The sequence below is a fragment of the Cyprinodon variegatus genome, unplaced genomic scaffold (genome assembly GCF_000732505.1).
Source record: "Cyprinodon variegatus isolate N-32 unplaced genomic scaffold, C_variegatus-1.0 Scaffold372, whole genome shotgun sequence".
NCBI lineage: Eukaryota > Metazoa > Chordata > Actinopteri > Cyprinodontiformes > Cyprinodontidae > Cyprinodon > Cyprinodon variegatus.
Window position 1 is genome coordinate 135471 of NW_015150825.1, and position 16909 is coordinate 152379.

At 36.8% G+C, this 16909-nt stretch overlaps 1 protein-coding gene across 2 annotated transcripts in view; it reads left to right on the forward strand.

Annotated features, from left to right (window-relative positions):
* The window catches only part of cntnap2 (contactin associated protein-like 2), a 219357-nt gene that overhangs the window by 134085 nt on the left and 68363 nt on the right, over positions 1-16909 (forward strand). For both annotated transcript variants that reach the window (XM_015386616.1, XM_015386617.1), the window contains exon 14: positions 14847-15017. In XM_015386616.1, the coding sequence (XP_015242102.1) occupies positions 14847-15017 (171 nt within the window). The remainder of the gene's footprint in view (positions 1-14846; positions 15018-16909) is intronic.

Genomic DNA, 16909 nt, shown 5'->3' on the forward strand with positions numbered 1-16909 from the left:
AGCCTCTTTAAACCCTGATTTTTCTTCTTTGGTAGACAGTCTCACCTCACAAATAACATGAAGCAAGTATTTTTCTCTTCTTGGGCATTACGTTTATTAGGTGGAAGCAGAGGTGCAGGGTTATAAATTGTAGCTTGTAGTTTAGATTTGACGGCCACCTTCATCTTTATTCCTTCCTTTTTGGTAGCCTATGGAAAACTATCCGATTTCACTTTATGAAGCCACACGCTAAGCTTCCGTTGGTTAAAGATGAAAGCCTGAAAAGCTCTGCATCTTTCAATGTGTCTGAGCTTTGCACGTCAAAACAGGTCAGAAAGGATGCATGTATAACTGTGCTCACTGCATATGATTAGGTACAGAATAACTAATCGCTTATATGCAGCTACCACTACCTTTCAAGTTGTTCCTTACACAACAAATCCTGCAATAACAATGCCAGAAAGAAAATTGTAATTTGTTCAAACCAACTGCTTGGTGAGATTGTTTTGGTGTAAGGCCAGAGGAATGGTAAGATTTGATGCAAATTAAAACAAAAGTTACAAGGGAGCAATTATAAGTCAGCTGGAGTTCTGCCAGTGTAATTCAGGTATAATGAGTCTATAGTCTTGGAATGTGACTTGCATAGCATGTTAGGGTTCAAAATCTCTAATGAAAGAGCTATACAGGTTCATCCTAAAAAACCCTGCTGTTAAACTCCACATGGCATCTAGAAATCCCAGAAATGCTGCATTTTAACTGGAAAACACCAAGAGGGATTCTCAGACTACATCATGTCTAAAGGGTAATGTAGCTCCCAGTTAATTCCCACAAATGACACACAGACCCTATTGAGAACAACACTTCTTTGACTTATTATGCTAAGCCACAGCTGTTAATAACTTTAAGGGATCGATCTTAGTTTGCACTAAAGCTTAATTTATTTGTTTTCTGGACTGTAAGAGATATTTAAAATCTCTTGCAAAATAGAGTTTTGCCAGAATCTTTTCTTAAGTTAATTTTTTATTTTTTTTATCTGATGACTTGTTGGCAATTTATTTAATAAATTATAAGCGAGAAAACCAGCAGAGCGCTGTTAATCCTCTGTATGATAATAATGCTGCTCACGCTCACATTGCATGTTGTTTAGACAAATTCTTGCTTATCTGTATTTTCCGTGAAATATTTCCATGTATGTGTGTTAAGATAATGATCCTAAGTAGGTAATTGTACTCTGAATATTTTTCCATTACCTCCTAACTAAGCACTCATCTGCTACATCATTATAATCCGCTCAAGTCCCTGTGGTAGCCCTTTTTTCTCTCGTTCGGATTTTTATACTGCCGAAACCCCGCACTGAGTGAGACATAGATGAAACACCTTTGTTTCTCCTCTCATTGTAATCAGTGTTGGCGCTCTCCCCTCTGTTAGACTCTGCATCAACTGGAAGACACTCACAGTTCCTGCAGAGCTGCGATATTGATCAGTTTCTACACAAAACAGGGGTTGTTTCACTGTATTTTGAAGCCTCTTTGTGTTTTCTTGTGGTGTTGCAGATTACAGAAAGGTTTCTGACGTCTTGAATCAGTGTTTTAACAATGTTAAACATCCCCTGATGCTGTATTAGGATAATTGGAGCAACACCAAAAACCAGTTACTTGAATCTGTTGAAGTTCTATTCTGAAACAATTTGTGTATGTTGAAATTAAACACATTGCTCTGGGTTGTTTAACAGACTAATGTAAATGAAACCAATTTAATAGAATTAGAGCCACAGACGGGCACTAAGGAAGGGGGCATCACTGTGCCAGCTCATCTAGCTTCTCTGCATTTTTTCGAATTTTTCACTGCAGACAACTTTTACTACAAAAGATGAGAAATGTTTTATGCTGGAGGCTCCAGGTCATGAGAGATCTGAAATGCCCAGTAAACTTAGCTATTCACTTTCGCTTCTACATGGTTGCAAATACTAGGAAATGTGTGCTCAGATAGTTACCTCAAGAACATGACTTTTGCTGTTGTCATTTTGATCCCCAGGTTGTTGTCGCTGCTTTTAGGCTGTCTTACTTCTGTACTTTGATTTATACCGGTAAGTCCAATGAATGAGTCTTACCACTGTGATATCATTCATAGATTTATTGAATAAGTGATTCCACAATCTGTGATGTGAGCTTCAATGCGCAAATGAAATCAAGACGGTCTGTCAGCGTGATAAAGTTGCCAACTTTGGTCAGAAATGTCAGAACCAAGATAAAAATAACACTGTTCTATTCAGTAGCAGTTTGTATGATAGTCTTGGATAAAATATCAAGCTACAATAACAAAGGAGATGTTTGTTTGGAGCAAATGTGTTTTTAATGTGAGAAACAACCATTTGTGTCTAGTCAATTGGAGATTAAAGAGACTTATGCTTGTAAGCTTGTAAAAACATCACAACCCTTTAAGATGTCTGCTTCCGTGAGACATCGGCTATCAAATGACACATTTTTGCCTTTTGTGAAGCTACATTGAAGCCAGAAAGAGCTGAAAGAGATGCATTTTTCCTCAGTAGGTAATGCCTGGCTGTAAATATCTTGTATTCTTTCTGGATTGTTAGATCAACCTAAAACTAGCTACAACTACAGTGAAAAAACTTTTTCCTAAATATTTGGTGGACTTCAGGTCTGATTTTATGTATATTTTGAACTATATTGTTCATTCACCTCTCATTTAAAGTGATACAGATGTGGGTCTTTGATTTTTCTCAGACATACAGCAGGAAAAAATAAAGTAAGTAAAGTATTTGTCTAAAGTTTAACATATCGCAAGAAGTAATATCCTTTAAAAAATAAGGACCATGAATTTTTAGTATTAGTCATGTTCAGTGTATTAATGCTTCAAAAGGAAGCCTATTTATTGCTCAATTTTCACTCTGCTAGAGTTAATTGGATAGTGCTAATCCCACAGAGAGAACCTTCTGGGTTTAAAAGAAGGTAATATAGTAGATATGTTTGTTTTTTTTCCCCCTTTTTCACAAATTTTTCAGTCATTTCTGTCTTTATCATTCACTTTTCTCATTCATTCAGTAGACAGGAAGTGGCCTGGTTCTGTCAAGGTTGCTCAACATGACAGACCACCTGCCGTTCCTCCTCCCTGGTGTCACACTGATTACGGTCCCCTCATCAACAACCTGGTGCCACTCTCACTAATGTCCCTTCATCAGAGAGCTGCCAACAATCCAACAAACAATGATTTAATGACCCATGATATCACATCTGTTTGTGTGTGTAGGAGTCTATCGTATAGTAATGTAGCAAACGCAATTACTAAAGATGAATTTTCTGTCCCCTCAGAGGGAGCCCTGTTCTCTTTGTCTTACTTAGTTATCCCTGTATGACTCTTTGTGTATGACAGATGAACATAGTCATTCTCTTTCATATTGAGTGACCAAATTAACAAAGTTTAAAATGAAGATTACTTTTTTTGTCTCTTTTCTTTTGCTGGCAAAAACTCTGGAACATGGAGCATACATTATACGTTGGCCCATTAAGGCGTATTAAATATATATTAAAAATTTCACACGTGAATAGGTACTTGGTTAGTGATTGATGCTTTTCATACTTTGTATGGAGCTCTGTCTCAGTAAGAGGAATGACGATTGGCTGCTCTTATAATGGGTTTTCATATGTAAATGAGTAATGTCTTGAGCAGACAGCTAAAGTTTTAGTAAGGTGGCCTGTGTGGCTGTGCTCTTGTCCATGTTTTGTGTGTTGCAGCCTCAAGAGGAGTGCTATTTTCTGTGCATTGATGTGTGCATCTGTGAGCCTGTACATGCCGCAGCATTAATGAAGCATATTTTCATGGCTAGTTTAATAGCAGTCTATACAGTCACTGGGAGAAATTAGTTCAATTTATTGATGGAAAAATAGTTTTGATATTTTAATAGAGTAAAGCAATTAAAAAAGGCAGCAAATAGAGAAAAGCAGCATTTACATATTCAGCCATTTCGGGTTCTCATAATAAATCAGAAATAATTTGTTGTGTTGATTAATAACAATTTGATATTTTGATCTAAAAACTTTTTTATAAATTGGTATAATAGAGATTCATCATCCTTAATGTGCGATAAAGATAAATTAATAGCTAAACTAATAAATTAAGATGTCATGAAATAATGCTCTTTCATGAGTTTGGATCCCTAGAATTTGGACAAAAGCACAAAAATATAAACAGTAAAATGTAGCCTTATACCTCATAGTAAAAGGGAACCTGTCATAAGGATACAAAACTTCTTATATTTCCTCTTTTAATAGTTGTAAAGGCTGTTATTTTTATCCTCCATTTTAGAAATGCTTATGAACATGAAAAGGATTATAAATGTATATAAACTGATTTCAACCAGAACTGCATTTTTCATGCTGTTTTTAAAGCTTCTGCTTATGATATCTAAGAACAGTATAAAAAAAAAACATTTGACGTGTTTAGAACTGCAAACTTTATCATAAAGTGCTTAAAAATTATTAAATCAAAAATGTTTTACAACGTCTTATTCTTATATGAAAAAAATTAAAAAGCTGAGGACGACATGGCAGAAGATGCTGATGGTGAGAAGTGAAAGAATAACATTTGAAAAGCGGCAGAAACTACCAGAGCATTAAAGGCAAAATAATTCTGGATCTCGAGATAAAAACTGAGGAGCAGCTGAGCTTTCTGGGGAGAAATAGCTTGTGGTAAATAAGAAGCCAAGCTCATGGTAGGTTCCCATTCATTGGTATTTCTTTGTTCTTTGATGAGCATGGAGGCAGTACACCGGGGGCAGCCAAATTAGTCCAGAGTCCAGAGTCGCCTGATGGACTTTTTGGGTGACACATAGCTTTTTTCTTACCCTTGCGTAGCATCCCATATGCTGTACATCTTAACCTGACTAGATACTCAAGAGGTAATCTTTGACTCAGATCAAAACATGTCTATTTTAAGACATTTTAAGACATCTGTAATAAATAAAACAACCCTTTCACTTGGATAAAATATTTGTTTTTCTCTGTGATTCAGGAATCACTGAAATAGATTGTGATACACTTAGAAGAAGCGATCAAGTAGAGACGGTAAAACAGTCACTTTTTGCATGGCACCATAACTTTGACCTTAAACTGTTGGATATTTGATTGGCCTCTGTTGTCAGTCACAATCAAACAATTATTTTGGATTAGTATAATTTTCCGACACTATAATCCAGAGGAAAAACTGAATACTTAAAGCAATGAAAAATATTTTGGTGTCCTTTGCGGTAGTTTTCTCACATTCACTAAGCTGTCATGTACCAAGAGCTTTGTACAGACTAAGTGGAGATGATACATTACTAAGGATCTAAAATAATCGTAGCATTGAGTTATATAAAAAAAAGCAAATTGGTTACTTGGGAAGCCAATTCTGGACATTATAATCTGAGAGGCAAAGCTTTCGTGTTCTTGATTTAGCTTCATAATAAGTTTTAAGGTTTTAAGTCCTCTAGTTGTTCTGAAACAATCCCAGCAGGCTAAAGCCCCTGACACACCTTGACGATTTAGACCAGCATATGCCTGATGTTCAAAAAATCTGGTAAAAACGTCGGCATATGTTGGATAAGTTATGGGTACATTTTGTATAAGTTATGAGCACATTAGTACACGTAGGCATGAGCATGCTCAAAATTTCTTGACGTATGCCAGTGTATGCCATATGTGGGCCATAAGTTACAGGTAAGTTATCTAATGGTAGACATACGTTAAGTGTAAGTTACTCATAATTCGTGGCGTCTAGCTGATACAAAACCTATGAGTAACCTGTATTTAACTTATGTGATTTCAAGAACTTAATTCCAACACAATGTATTTGACGTGTTTATTTACAACTGCTGAATGTGTTCCTAACTTACAGCTACCATATAATGGCTTTTAGTGGAATCTTCTTGTGCGTTTTATGAAGGCCGGACGCATTGCTGCCAACCTCAGGACACTGGCTTGTGACATTTCATGGGCATTACGCTGCCGTGCGTTATGCATAAGTTTGGGCTGTCGTTCGATCTAGGTTCTGGACTTGTTATGAATACGCTATCTATATGGCCAAAATTGAAAAAATACATTGAAAGTTCATCGTATGCTAGCGTTTTAGAAGATTCTGGGACGTCAGGTTTTCGCTGGCTAGATCGTGGAGGTGTGACGGGGCTTCACATTGAAATTGAACAGAAATAAAAATCTTCACTTTTTAATTTATCTTTTAATGGTTAATTTAACTAAACCCCTGCATCTGTCTGACTAACAGTTAACCTTCCATTCTGTAACCAGAAATATTACATCTTTCTTCTACTGGTACAGTAATATAACTATTAGTAAAAAATTAATTCATGAAACACCTCTTAAAAAAATCTAAACCATCCCTTCAGGACTAAAACTAAGGGAAGAATCAAGTATCCTCTCTTTCCACCAAAGGTTTTTCATCCATAAACATGTGGATATTGCTGCTTTTTAGCGTCTTTTTTAAAAGCACCAAAGGCAAACATGGAAATACAACTATGAAATATGCACTAGGTTCTTTTCTACCTCATTTTATTCCACTTTCCTCTCTCAAGTTACCATTTGGGAGTATGCCTTAACAATAGACTGGCATTCATGATTCATGCTCAACTTAGATTATTAACCAGTAAAGACTTATAGGCTATCTGTCTGTCTTTTGCTATAAAAATATTGATTTACAACTTTAATATTACTACCTTATCACAGCTATTCTACTCTGTCATTTATCATTTTACAGCGCTGCTAAACCTTGTTATTTATGTTGCATGACATAATATGGACTTTGAAGCATACTAATCAAATTCACAGTATATGTCAAGAAGAAATAATCAGCCTGTGGTAAAGATCGAAGCTGCTTTACAGTTGAACCTCACATGCAGGTCGATTTGTGTAAATCATGTAACTGTTTTTACCCAGATATTTCCCATATGCATTGTCCAATTTAATCAAAACTTCAAACAGCTTCTGTTTGCTCTCCTAACTTAAAAGAGCAGCTAATTGTCTCCCAAATACCTTTACTTAAATTTCTGACTAAACTTTATAAGTTTGCTTTTTTTTTTAATGAAATATCAATTGTTTCTTGTCTTTTTTTTTTCCTACGGTTTGCAGCTAGATGCTAGAAGGAACTTAGCCCACTCTTACATCGCTTACTAAAAGCTGCACTTAATTTGAACAATCCTACCTGATTAAATGAAAGCGAAATAATGATTGCATATCTATGTCCAACCTACCCCTCCTATATATGTAATTTCATTTAAAGTACAGGCATTATATCTATCTACAAAAATAGAAAATCCTTGACGGGTTCTTATTTCTCTTTCTGTTATGTAATTCCTCCACTTGCGCCGCTCTGAGGGTTTAGGCGCTAAAAATGTATGACAAGCAACTTAATTACAGAGAAAGATTGATAAGGGTCTCAAATGACAAGCACAAACTAATTACCTGAATATTCAAATGCTACATTTACCTGCGTACACCATACCTAGACCATAAAATGACAGGCCACAGATGGCTCAATTATACAAATGAGATGAAAAACAGGTCTCAGTGGAAATTAAAAAAAGATTGAGGAAGAATACTTGACGTGCGAGCTTTTGGCTCTTTGCAGAACTGTACATAAGTTGAGTGTTTTCAACAGCCCTATCTGAGCCATGCCCTAAGGGCCACCTTGTATAGATGAGACTATAGAGTGCTTTGATGAAAACTTTATGAAATAACCTAAAGTGTGTGGTATGGAAGAGCATGAAGTAATTGAAAAAGTTAGATTAGATACCATTGTGTTTTTTTTTTTATTCTACTGAAAACGAAGAAAGATTAAATCAGTTTACAAGAACACTCTAAAGATCTTATGTGAAGCGTCAACTGTAAGAGTTCTTGTTGTTAAATACATCCACACTTAAACACATACTGGCTTCAATTAACCCTTTCACTAGCTGACCTGTTGAGGCATGAACTTTACTAAATAGGACCTATCTGACCACATGAAGTAGGTTAAAATATTTTAAATGTTACATATAATGCCTAACTCTATTAGTATGAAAAGTTATACAGAGCATTTTTAAGACTCTGGGACTCTAGCAAACCTTTATGAAGGCCCATCTCTCGGTCCGTCAGTTCGTCCGTACATCCATCGATTTCAGCCGCTTGTATCCGGGATCTCATTCTTTCTATCATGACCCAAAGTTCATGACAAAGTGGGTAGTTACGTAGTTTGATTGGTAAATCAAGAGCTTTGCTTTTTGGCTCAGCTCTCTTCACCACAGCGAACCGGTACAACACCTGCTTCACAGCAGACGCCGCACCGATTCGCCTGTCGATCTACCGCTCCATCTTCCCCTTATTCAGGAACAAGACCCCAAGATACCTAAACTCCTCCACTAGGGGCCATTATCCACAACTTTAGAAAATATGGAGCAGCAATAAACCTTCCCAGGAGTGATAAACCAAAAAAACGATTCTAAGATTTTCCTGACTTCAAAGGCCAAAATTATATTTAAGGCGAGGGATTTCACGGGCTAAATAATCCTTGTTAGCTCTTTAATGTAACAGGATAAAATCAAAGACTAGTTTGCCACAACTGCTCTATGAATTCCCATTTAAGAGTAAATGGATGTTAGTTTTTTTCTATCTTAGCTTCAGTTAATTTTACCCTTATATTATGATCTCAGTACTGCTTTTTTGTATTTACTCAGGCTATATATTGTTTCCACACTCCAAAAAAGTTTGGTGTGACTGAAAATCAAAACCTCTGAGGGTTTTATTTTTTTTCTCACATCAGCATATCTATAGTCTCTTATAACCTCTAGCCAAATTTGTATTTCTAATGCACTGTACTTCATTTTACCTGACGTAGTTTGTCTGCTTTAAAGCGTTGGTGTTAATGACCTGTGGCAGTGCAGTCAGTCATCCTTACCATCTGTTGGCACTGGCATGTGACCCATCTGGTCAAGCACAAACAGATGAATCATCCACTTGCCTTGCAGACCCTGACTTCACCTCGGACTGTATTTCACATCGTGTCATTCTCCACAGTTCACTGGGTTGGGTTTTTTGTCTTTTGAAGCATATCCCTATTTACTGGAGGTCAGCAGCTGTTTCCAGTGTTTCAAGTAACACAGTGCTTCACTTAAACACTCCAGAGATCAAAGAAAACAACACGGAAATAATGAATGGTGCTGTAAATTAGATGGTAAACTGTGCAGGATGTTACCGACTTACCCTTGGGTACAATTAAACTTGTGTGTCGGTGTATGGTTCACGCATAATGATATGTCATTTCCCAGTACTCTAATATCCAAATTCCAGTGGTGGTACATGTTTCTTATCATCTTTTCCCATAAATAATTGCTTACATGCACACTTTTTTTTTCATTTTGTGTATTTGCATAGTGAATATTAAAGTATTCAGGCCCATGTTGATTATTGATCTCTGGTTACACTCTGCCTCAGGTGATGGAGTTAAATGACCTCTTTGTTTTGTTTATTGGTGATTGTAAAATCAAAAGATAAACAGATAAATGAGGATTTTGTCTACTTTATTCATGGCACTGCTCTAGTTTGTATTGGTTGGGGGGGAAACAGTCTACATTTCAAAACCTCATCAAAAGAAACATATCCCCCAATTCAGGCGGCTAACATGATCAAAGTTTGTAAACACAGCTTAATAAGTTTGCTGAGCAACATGGTTCTTTACCAGCAGTTTATTTCTTCGCTAATTTCCTTACTGGCCCATCTCTGTGTTTCCAATTATTGGATAACGCTTCATAAAGTTCAGTGTTAGACAACTGAGATTTAAAGTGCATTAGAATCCACACTTTCAGCAGAGAAGATTGGATCCTCTAAGTATCCACAGAAATCCTTGTACAACAACATCAAATCTATTTGCCAGTAATGGGTGTATAATTCAATTCAGTTTCAATTCAGTTTATTTATATAGCAACAATTCACAATACATCATCTCAAGGCACTTTACAGTTCCCCAGATCATACAGTCAAATTGATTCCAAGTTTTTTATCTAAGGAAAACCAGTTGATTGCATTAACTCAAAGGCAATCCCTCACACTAAGCATGCTTGTAGCGACAGTGGAGAGGAAAAACTTCCTTTTAACAGGAATAAACCTCCAGCAGAACCAGACTCAGTGTTAACTGCCATCTGCCACCGCAGACTGGGGTTCAAGGAGACAGAAGCAGAGATTCAAAAGGCAGCTGTAAAAGGTGACCCCGTCCAGGAAACACACAGCCAGGCAGACGAGCTCCGAGTTAGCTCCCATGTCAGAGGAGGAAGAGAGCACATCCAGCCAGTCACAGTCAGAGAACTCCAACAGGGATCTCCAACATCTATAAACAAGGGTGTTAAAGACAGCACCACAGCTGATACTGCATTTCTCTCCAGGATGGTGTCACACCCAGAAAAGAAACAGACGAGGCTAAGCTACTATGAGAAAAGGCAGAGAGAGAGTAAGGTTAGATATTGAACTAACAGATTCTGCAGAGTGGGAGAATAGAGATAGAATGAAGCAGGATGATGAAAAAGGGGTTCCTATGTCCTCCAGAAGTCTATCCCTATAGCAGCCTAACCTGAGCCACTCTAACTGTAATCTTTATCAAAAAGGAAAGTTTTAAGCCTACCCTTAAAAGTAGACAGGGTGTCTGCCTCACAGACTAAAACTGGTAGTTGGTTAATCTAAGATAGAGCTTAGCCATTTAAGGCTTTATATGTGAGAAGGAGGATTTTAAATTCTATTCTGCATTTAACAGGAATCCAATGAAGAGAAGCCAGGATAAGAGAGGTATGATCTCTCTTATAAACTTTCGTCAGAACTCTGCCTGCAGCATTTTGGATCAGCAAACTACAGTTTGTGGACTTTCTGATAGTAAAGAATTTTAATAGTCCAGCCTTGAAGTAACAAATGCATGGACTGGTTTGTCAGCATCACCCCTGGACAGATTTCTCATTTTTGCAATATTCCGCAGATGAAAGGACATTCTTTAAAAATGTTTTACTTTATTATCTGAGCTCAGTTTAATCCCATCCAAATGAAGTGACTGACTAATCAGCTTATTTTTCAAAGACTCTGGTCAAAAGACTATAACTTCTGTTTTGCATTCAGGAGCAGAAAGTATATAATGAACAATGCATTTAACAATTGATCAGTGCAGTTAGAAAGAATACAGATGAACCGAAGGTAAAATTTAGACTGTATTGAACACAATAAATGGCTGAAGGGCATACAGGCCAAGCTTTAGAAACTTAAATGTCATGCTCTGCATTTCAGTGGAAAGCAATTACATACAGATTCTTTATTGAGAAGTCAGCTCTGCATCATGATGATTATTTTGTTTAAAAGGTTTTATAACAGTATGTTGTTACCATACATCCAGATAATCACAATAGCCCTATTTGGGTTTATTGTTACATATTGATGATTTGTCAGACTGTTAAACCTGGATTTTTCCTGCGAGTGTGACATACTGTTTATCTAACTGTAACTGTAACATCTAACTTGACATGAAGGATTAGAAAACATATTAAAAAAGCCTTTTTTATTATTTTTTTTTTTAGAAGTGTTCAAGACTTTTGTTTGGTAAACATTTCAATATGGGAGGGATGAATGTGCCGCAGTGTCTGGCCAAACAGCTACATCTGTGAGTCTGGCACAGAAGCAGTCAGGGGTTCATGATTTGGCTTCCATGTTTATTCCTCCAGCACTGATTTCCTTCCAACTCTGGGTCTCTGTCAGCCCTCGAATTCTTTTGTTCTCCTTTGGTTCTTGCAATGGGAAGCGCTTTTGAACAGTTTCACTTTCCTCCCACTTGCCTCCTCCTTTCGTCTTTCCTGCTTCCTCCCCCTCATTCAACAACAATTTTTGACTTCAATTTGTGGTTCTGTATCCAAGTGTCCTTCTGAATTCTGCTTCTTTGTAAGCATTCTTTTTATTCTCTTGCTTGAAGCTCCCATTCCATTGACACACATAGTTGTCCAAGCAAAAATGACAGTGCCATTTTAATTCTGAAGTTGGTAATATAACAAAACTTGCTTGGGAAATGCGTGAGAACAGTTTTACTCTGTTGCTGGTTATTTCCTAAATATTCTTCATTGTTCCTATTTGTGCATTCTTTAGTTAACGGCAAGTTCTTACTGTTTGTAAATGCTTTACCTACAAACTGTGCATTTTTATCTCCTTGATAGAATAGTTGATAGCATACATGATCATTTGCTTCCTTCACCCCTGCAGGTATCTTCCAGCCTCAGCCTGTTTAGTAATTGGCTGTGCATTCAATAGACAAATGAACAATATTTCAACTTCAAACACAAGGGCAGCATCAACACGGTATTATCAGTGCACGTTGGTAAGTGTATAAGTTTGAGGTTGGCTGCTACCCGTCCTTGCTTCTGGTGAAAAGAATGTGCAGCACGAAGGAGAGCGAGGGAGCAGTGGTGGAACGTTTATCACAAAGAAGCAGGAGACACATGAGCACTGTAGGATACCTGCACTCACAAGTACATACAACACATATGCAATATATCTGAAGACTTTATCTAGATTTGCAGGGCTTTTGCGAAAGCATATTCTTTGGTGTCTTACATTTTATGATGTAACAACCTTAACCTTTATTGTTAATCATTGTGCTTTAAAGTGTCCAATAGAAACACACAATTAAGAAGTCGGAGGAAAATTATGTTTTTTTGTTTTTCCATCTACAAAGGTAGCTGTTTGAAAAGCATGTGTAAGTCCTACATTTATGTCATAGGTACTCTTCAACTGTTAGGTAATCACATTGTAATTACATTAAATGTGAGGAAATGGTTTTGCAATGTACTATATGAAATAATTATCTTATATTTCAGAGTAAAAAAACTATATTTGGTACACTTTGGTCGCACTTACAAACATTTACTGTAGTTCTTGATTAGATTGACACACAATCAGCAGGGAATGTGGTCCACTCCTCCATATAGATCAGGGGTAACCAATTAAAAATCAGCTAAGTCCAAATCAAAAAAATCATCAACCAGTAAAGGTCCGGAGACATTTTTAATTATAATCATTCACTTTAAACCAATATTTTATCACTGTTGTCCTTACACTGCTCTCTGGTCTGCAGCATTGTAGAAAAGTTAGTTTGTTTTATTGAGTGTGTGGACTGGTGCGTTTTATATAGATAACAAGTTTAAACAAGTGCATTTATTGCTTCTAATAAGTTGAGAACATGAGGGCTAGAACTGGTCAACTACAGCTTAAATACTGGCTGTTAGACTATTAGGTATCTATGTAATGCAATAAAATGCAAATTAATTACCTAAGACTAGGCAATATGACTTTTGTTTTGTTTTTTATTAGATTATGTCTCTCACAATGGAAGAGTATCTATGATAAAAATAACTTTTTGTAAACATGAAAGACTTCTACATGCTTTGCAAGTAGAAAAACCTGCAAATAGTTGTTCTCCGCTGCTTTTTCCCATCGGTTTTGACCGGCTTTCCTGTCCCTGCTCTAGCAAAGCATCCCCTAGACATGATGTTGGCACCAACATGCTTTATCATGGGGATGGTGTATTCAGGTCGATGCACAGTGTTATTTTTTCACTACGAGAGAATGTTTTGCATATCGGCCAAATACTGTATGTCTATTTATATTTTGTGAACAGATGACTGTCTCTGACACAGATGCTGTCTCCCTTATGTGGCTCTTGGCAAACTGCAGGATAAACTTCCTTTGGCTGTCTTTTAACAGATTTCTTCTTGCCAGTTTTCCATCAAAGCTAGATTTGTGGAGTACACTATTACAATAGTCATCATGTTGATACTTTTTTTAACTATCTGAGTTGGGGATTTCTTTAATTGCTCCCCTTTTATTTCTATTTAATGTTCTCCTGACCAGTATGTCAGCTCAGAACTTTTATGTGTGTATTCCTAAGACAAGGATGGACTAATAATCTTGATGAAATTTAACCATTTACATTTTTACGTTTTAATGCAAAGATTTATAGTTTTATTAGTTGCAGTCTTACAAACACAGATTCCTCTGTCTTGCACACAACTGCTTTCCTTGCACTGGCCAAGAGCACTGTCCTCCCGGGCATCTAAAGACTCTCAGTTAACTGATGACGCAATAGCCTTCACTTTTTCCTCTTCTTGCCCTTTCCAACCCCCTAAGCTTTTTTCTATCAAAGTATCTGCCCTCTGAATGACTCACCCCCTCCCTTTCTTCTACTCTGTCTTCAATATTTGATTCTTCAACCTCTTCTTACCACTTCTCATGTTGTCTCTCCTCAGCATGTGCTCTCTTCTGCCCCTACTGTTTTCCCAATATGCTACATCTTCCTAGAGAGATGGGGGCAAGATGGGGGAAGAGCAGACAGCAGAGGAGTCACTTCATCAACCACAGTCTGATAGTTCATCAGCAGCTGTTCAATGTGCCGCTCTTTTGTCTTCATTAGCTGCCCTTGGTTTCCTTTCATTCTAAAGTCTTTAGAAAAACGTACCAAAGATCCTTAAATTTCTTCTTCACGAGTTAGAGAAAAAAGGTTTTTATGTGTACTATGTTTTCTTTCAAATGTTGTTGGAGCTGAAGGAAGCTGAAGGCTGTGTAAACTCTGAAGAGAAATAAGACTGAAGGGAGAAATTATACAACACATTTTAATATTTTAGAGATAAGACACATTTTTATTTGAAATATTAATTTCAAAAGAGAGTAATTCAACATTAAAATCATTCTACACCTTATTAGATCAATATGACTTTATCTTTTTTTTCTCTCTCTCTGTGTTTATGTACCGTATTGCAGCTGCTACAGAGAATTGTCTCTCAAAGTTGTCTTTTTTTTCATTCCCTCCAGATAACTACTGGAATGCAGCATCATTCACCACCCCGTCATCCTACCTGCATTTCGCCACCTTTCAGGGAGAGACCAGCGCTGACATCTCCTTCTATTTCAAGACGAGTGCTCCCTACGGCGTCTTTCTGGAAAATCTGGGCAACACTGACTTCATCCGCCTAGAGCTCAAGTGTAAGATGCTTTTGAGATGCTCGTGAGTGCAGGAGAGCTTTTTCTTTGTGTTTACCTTTCTCCTTCTACATCCTTAAGTTGAATTTTTACCCAGCCAAGTGCGCCATTCTGACAGTATTTGGTGTTCTGTACCCCATCTTACACTCTCACTAACATAAAGGCTTATGCAAGCACACACGCACATACCCTACGAACAGCCATTTGCCTTGCTGATTATAGCACACGCTTTGTGTGATTGCGGGAGAGAGCAATCATTTATTTAAGGTAATTGGTGTGCACAATAATTATGTCCATTATAAACCGCTGTTTAACCAAATCACCCATTTTCAGGGATGACATAACACAAACCCTTGTTCATACATCCACACTTCCCCTCTGTCTCTCTTCTTTCCTTTTTTTCCTTCACTAAAACACATTTTTATGTTGAAAAAAAAGCATTTTAATGTTCAGGAGGGAAAAAAATCACACCACACATGCAGACATCCACGTACACTGCAGTCACACACTATTATTGAATTGCTTCTTTCTCTTAATTCTTTGTGTCTTGGTGTGAAATGGGTGCATAACACCTCAAGGAGAGAAAAGTAGTTTCAAACAGCAAGCATCTGTGGTGTTACAAGTTGTTTTGTCTTTTTATTATTACTAGGTAAGCATTCTCTCAGGCTTAATGTAACATTAACAAGACTAAAGGTTTTGTATTCTGTTGTTTTTGACATGCTGTAGTTTTTATGAGCTAAGGCTACCACGAGCATATAGCCCAAAGGAATTACTTGCAGGAATCTTTTCAACAAGTTTCTAACTATTACAAATAAAAGGATATTTTGCAGAATTTCACTTCATGTACTGAGAATGAACTCTCCTGATTTTATTTTATTTTTTCAAAATAATCTCTTTCTGGCTTGGGAAACCTACTGCATCTATCAAATTGCTTTCTGGCGCTGGTCCAATGCTTTAGTATATTTAAGAAAAGGTTTTGAAAGAAATAAAGAATATAGTTTTCTTAAACTGGCATCTATACTTGTTTTAGCAGAAAAATTCACAAAATGAATGCTTGACTAAAGAGGCAAAGAACAGGTAACAGAAAATTAGCAATCACAATCTTATATCAATATGGAACTAAAAAGAAAGGTTTCCATGCAGAAAAACAGAAGCAGAAATCTGTTCTGAACAAATAATGATAAAAAAGGAAATTAAACAACCAATCATATGTTTTCTATATTGACTTTTTCTTGCAAAATCACTGCTACCTTTTTTAAATTGGCCATTGGGCAGCAGGTTGGGCATATCCTTGATAAGGGATTTGTTTTCTTACAATTGGAGGTCTGTGATTATTTGTACATATCTGATGATCCCCTCTACATCTAGTTAATTAACAAATCCAGTGCAATCGAATACCTCCAAAAATCTGTCAGTTAATCTCAATACAGATACAGTGGGAACAGGTAAAAAAAACTCAAAATCTGAGTGAAGCACTAAGCATCTTAGCAAATACTGACATCCATCATCTGAAATTGAAGCAGCAAAGATACCAAACCGTGGCACTACATCCAAAGTGAAAGGTCTGATAACAAGATCATTCTTCAGGGAAGTAACTCTGGAGAAGCTGCAGATATCCACGGCTTGGATGGGAGAATCTGTTAAAGGGACAGCTATTAGATTTACAAATTTGGCCTTTATGGAAGGCAGGCAAGAAAATGGCTGTTGTTTAAAGAAAACAATAAGTTGTCCCACTTACCGATAACATAATCAGACACAGTAAACCCAACATAGAACATTTTTATGAAAACATTGCACAATAATAGTCATATACTTGAAGGTATCTTTTAAGTTTTGACTTATTTAATGTATGTTTTATCATTTAATAAAACTGACATAGTAATTCCTCTGGACTT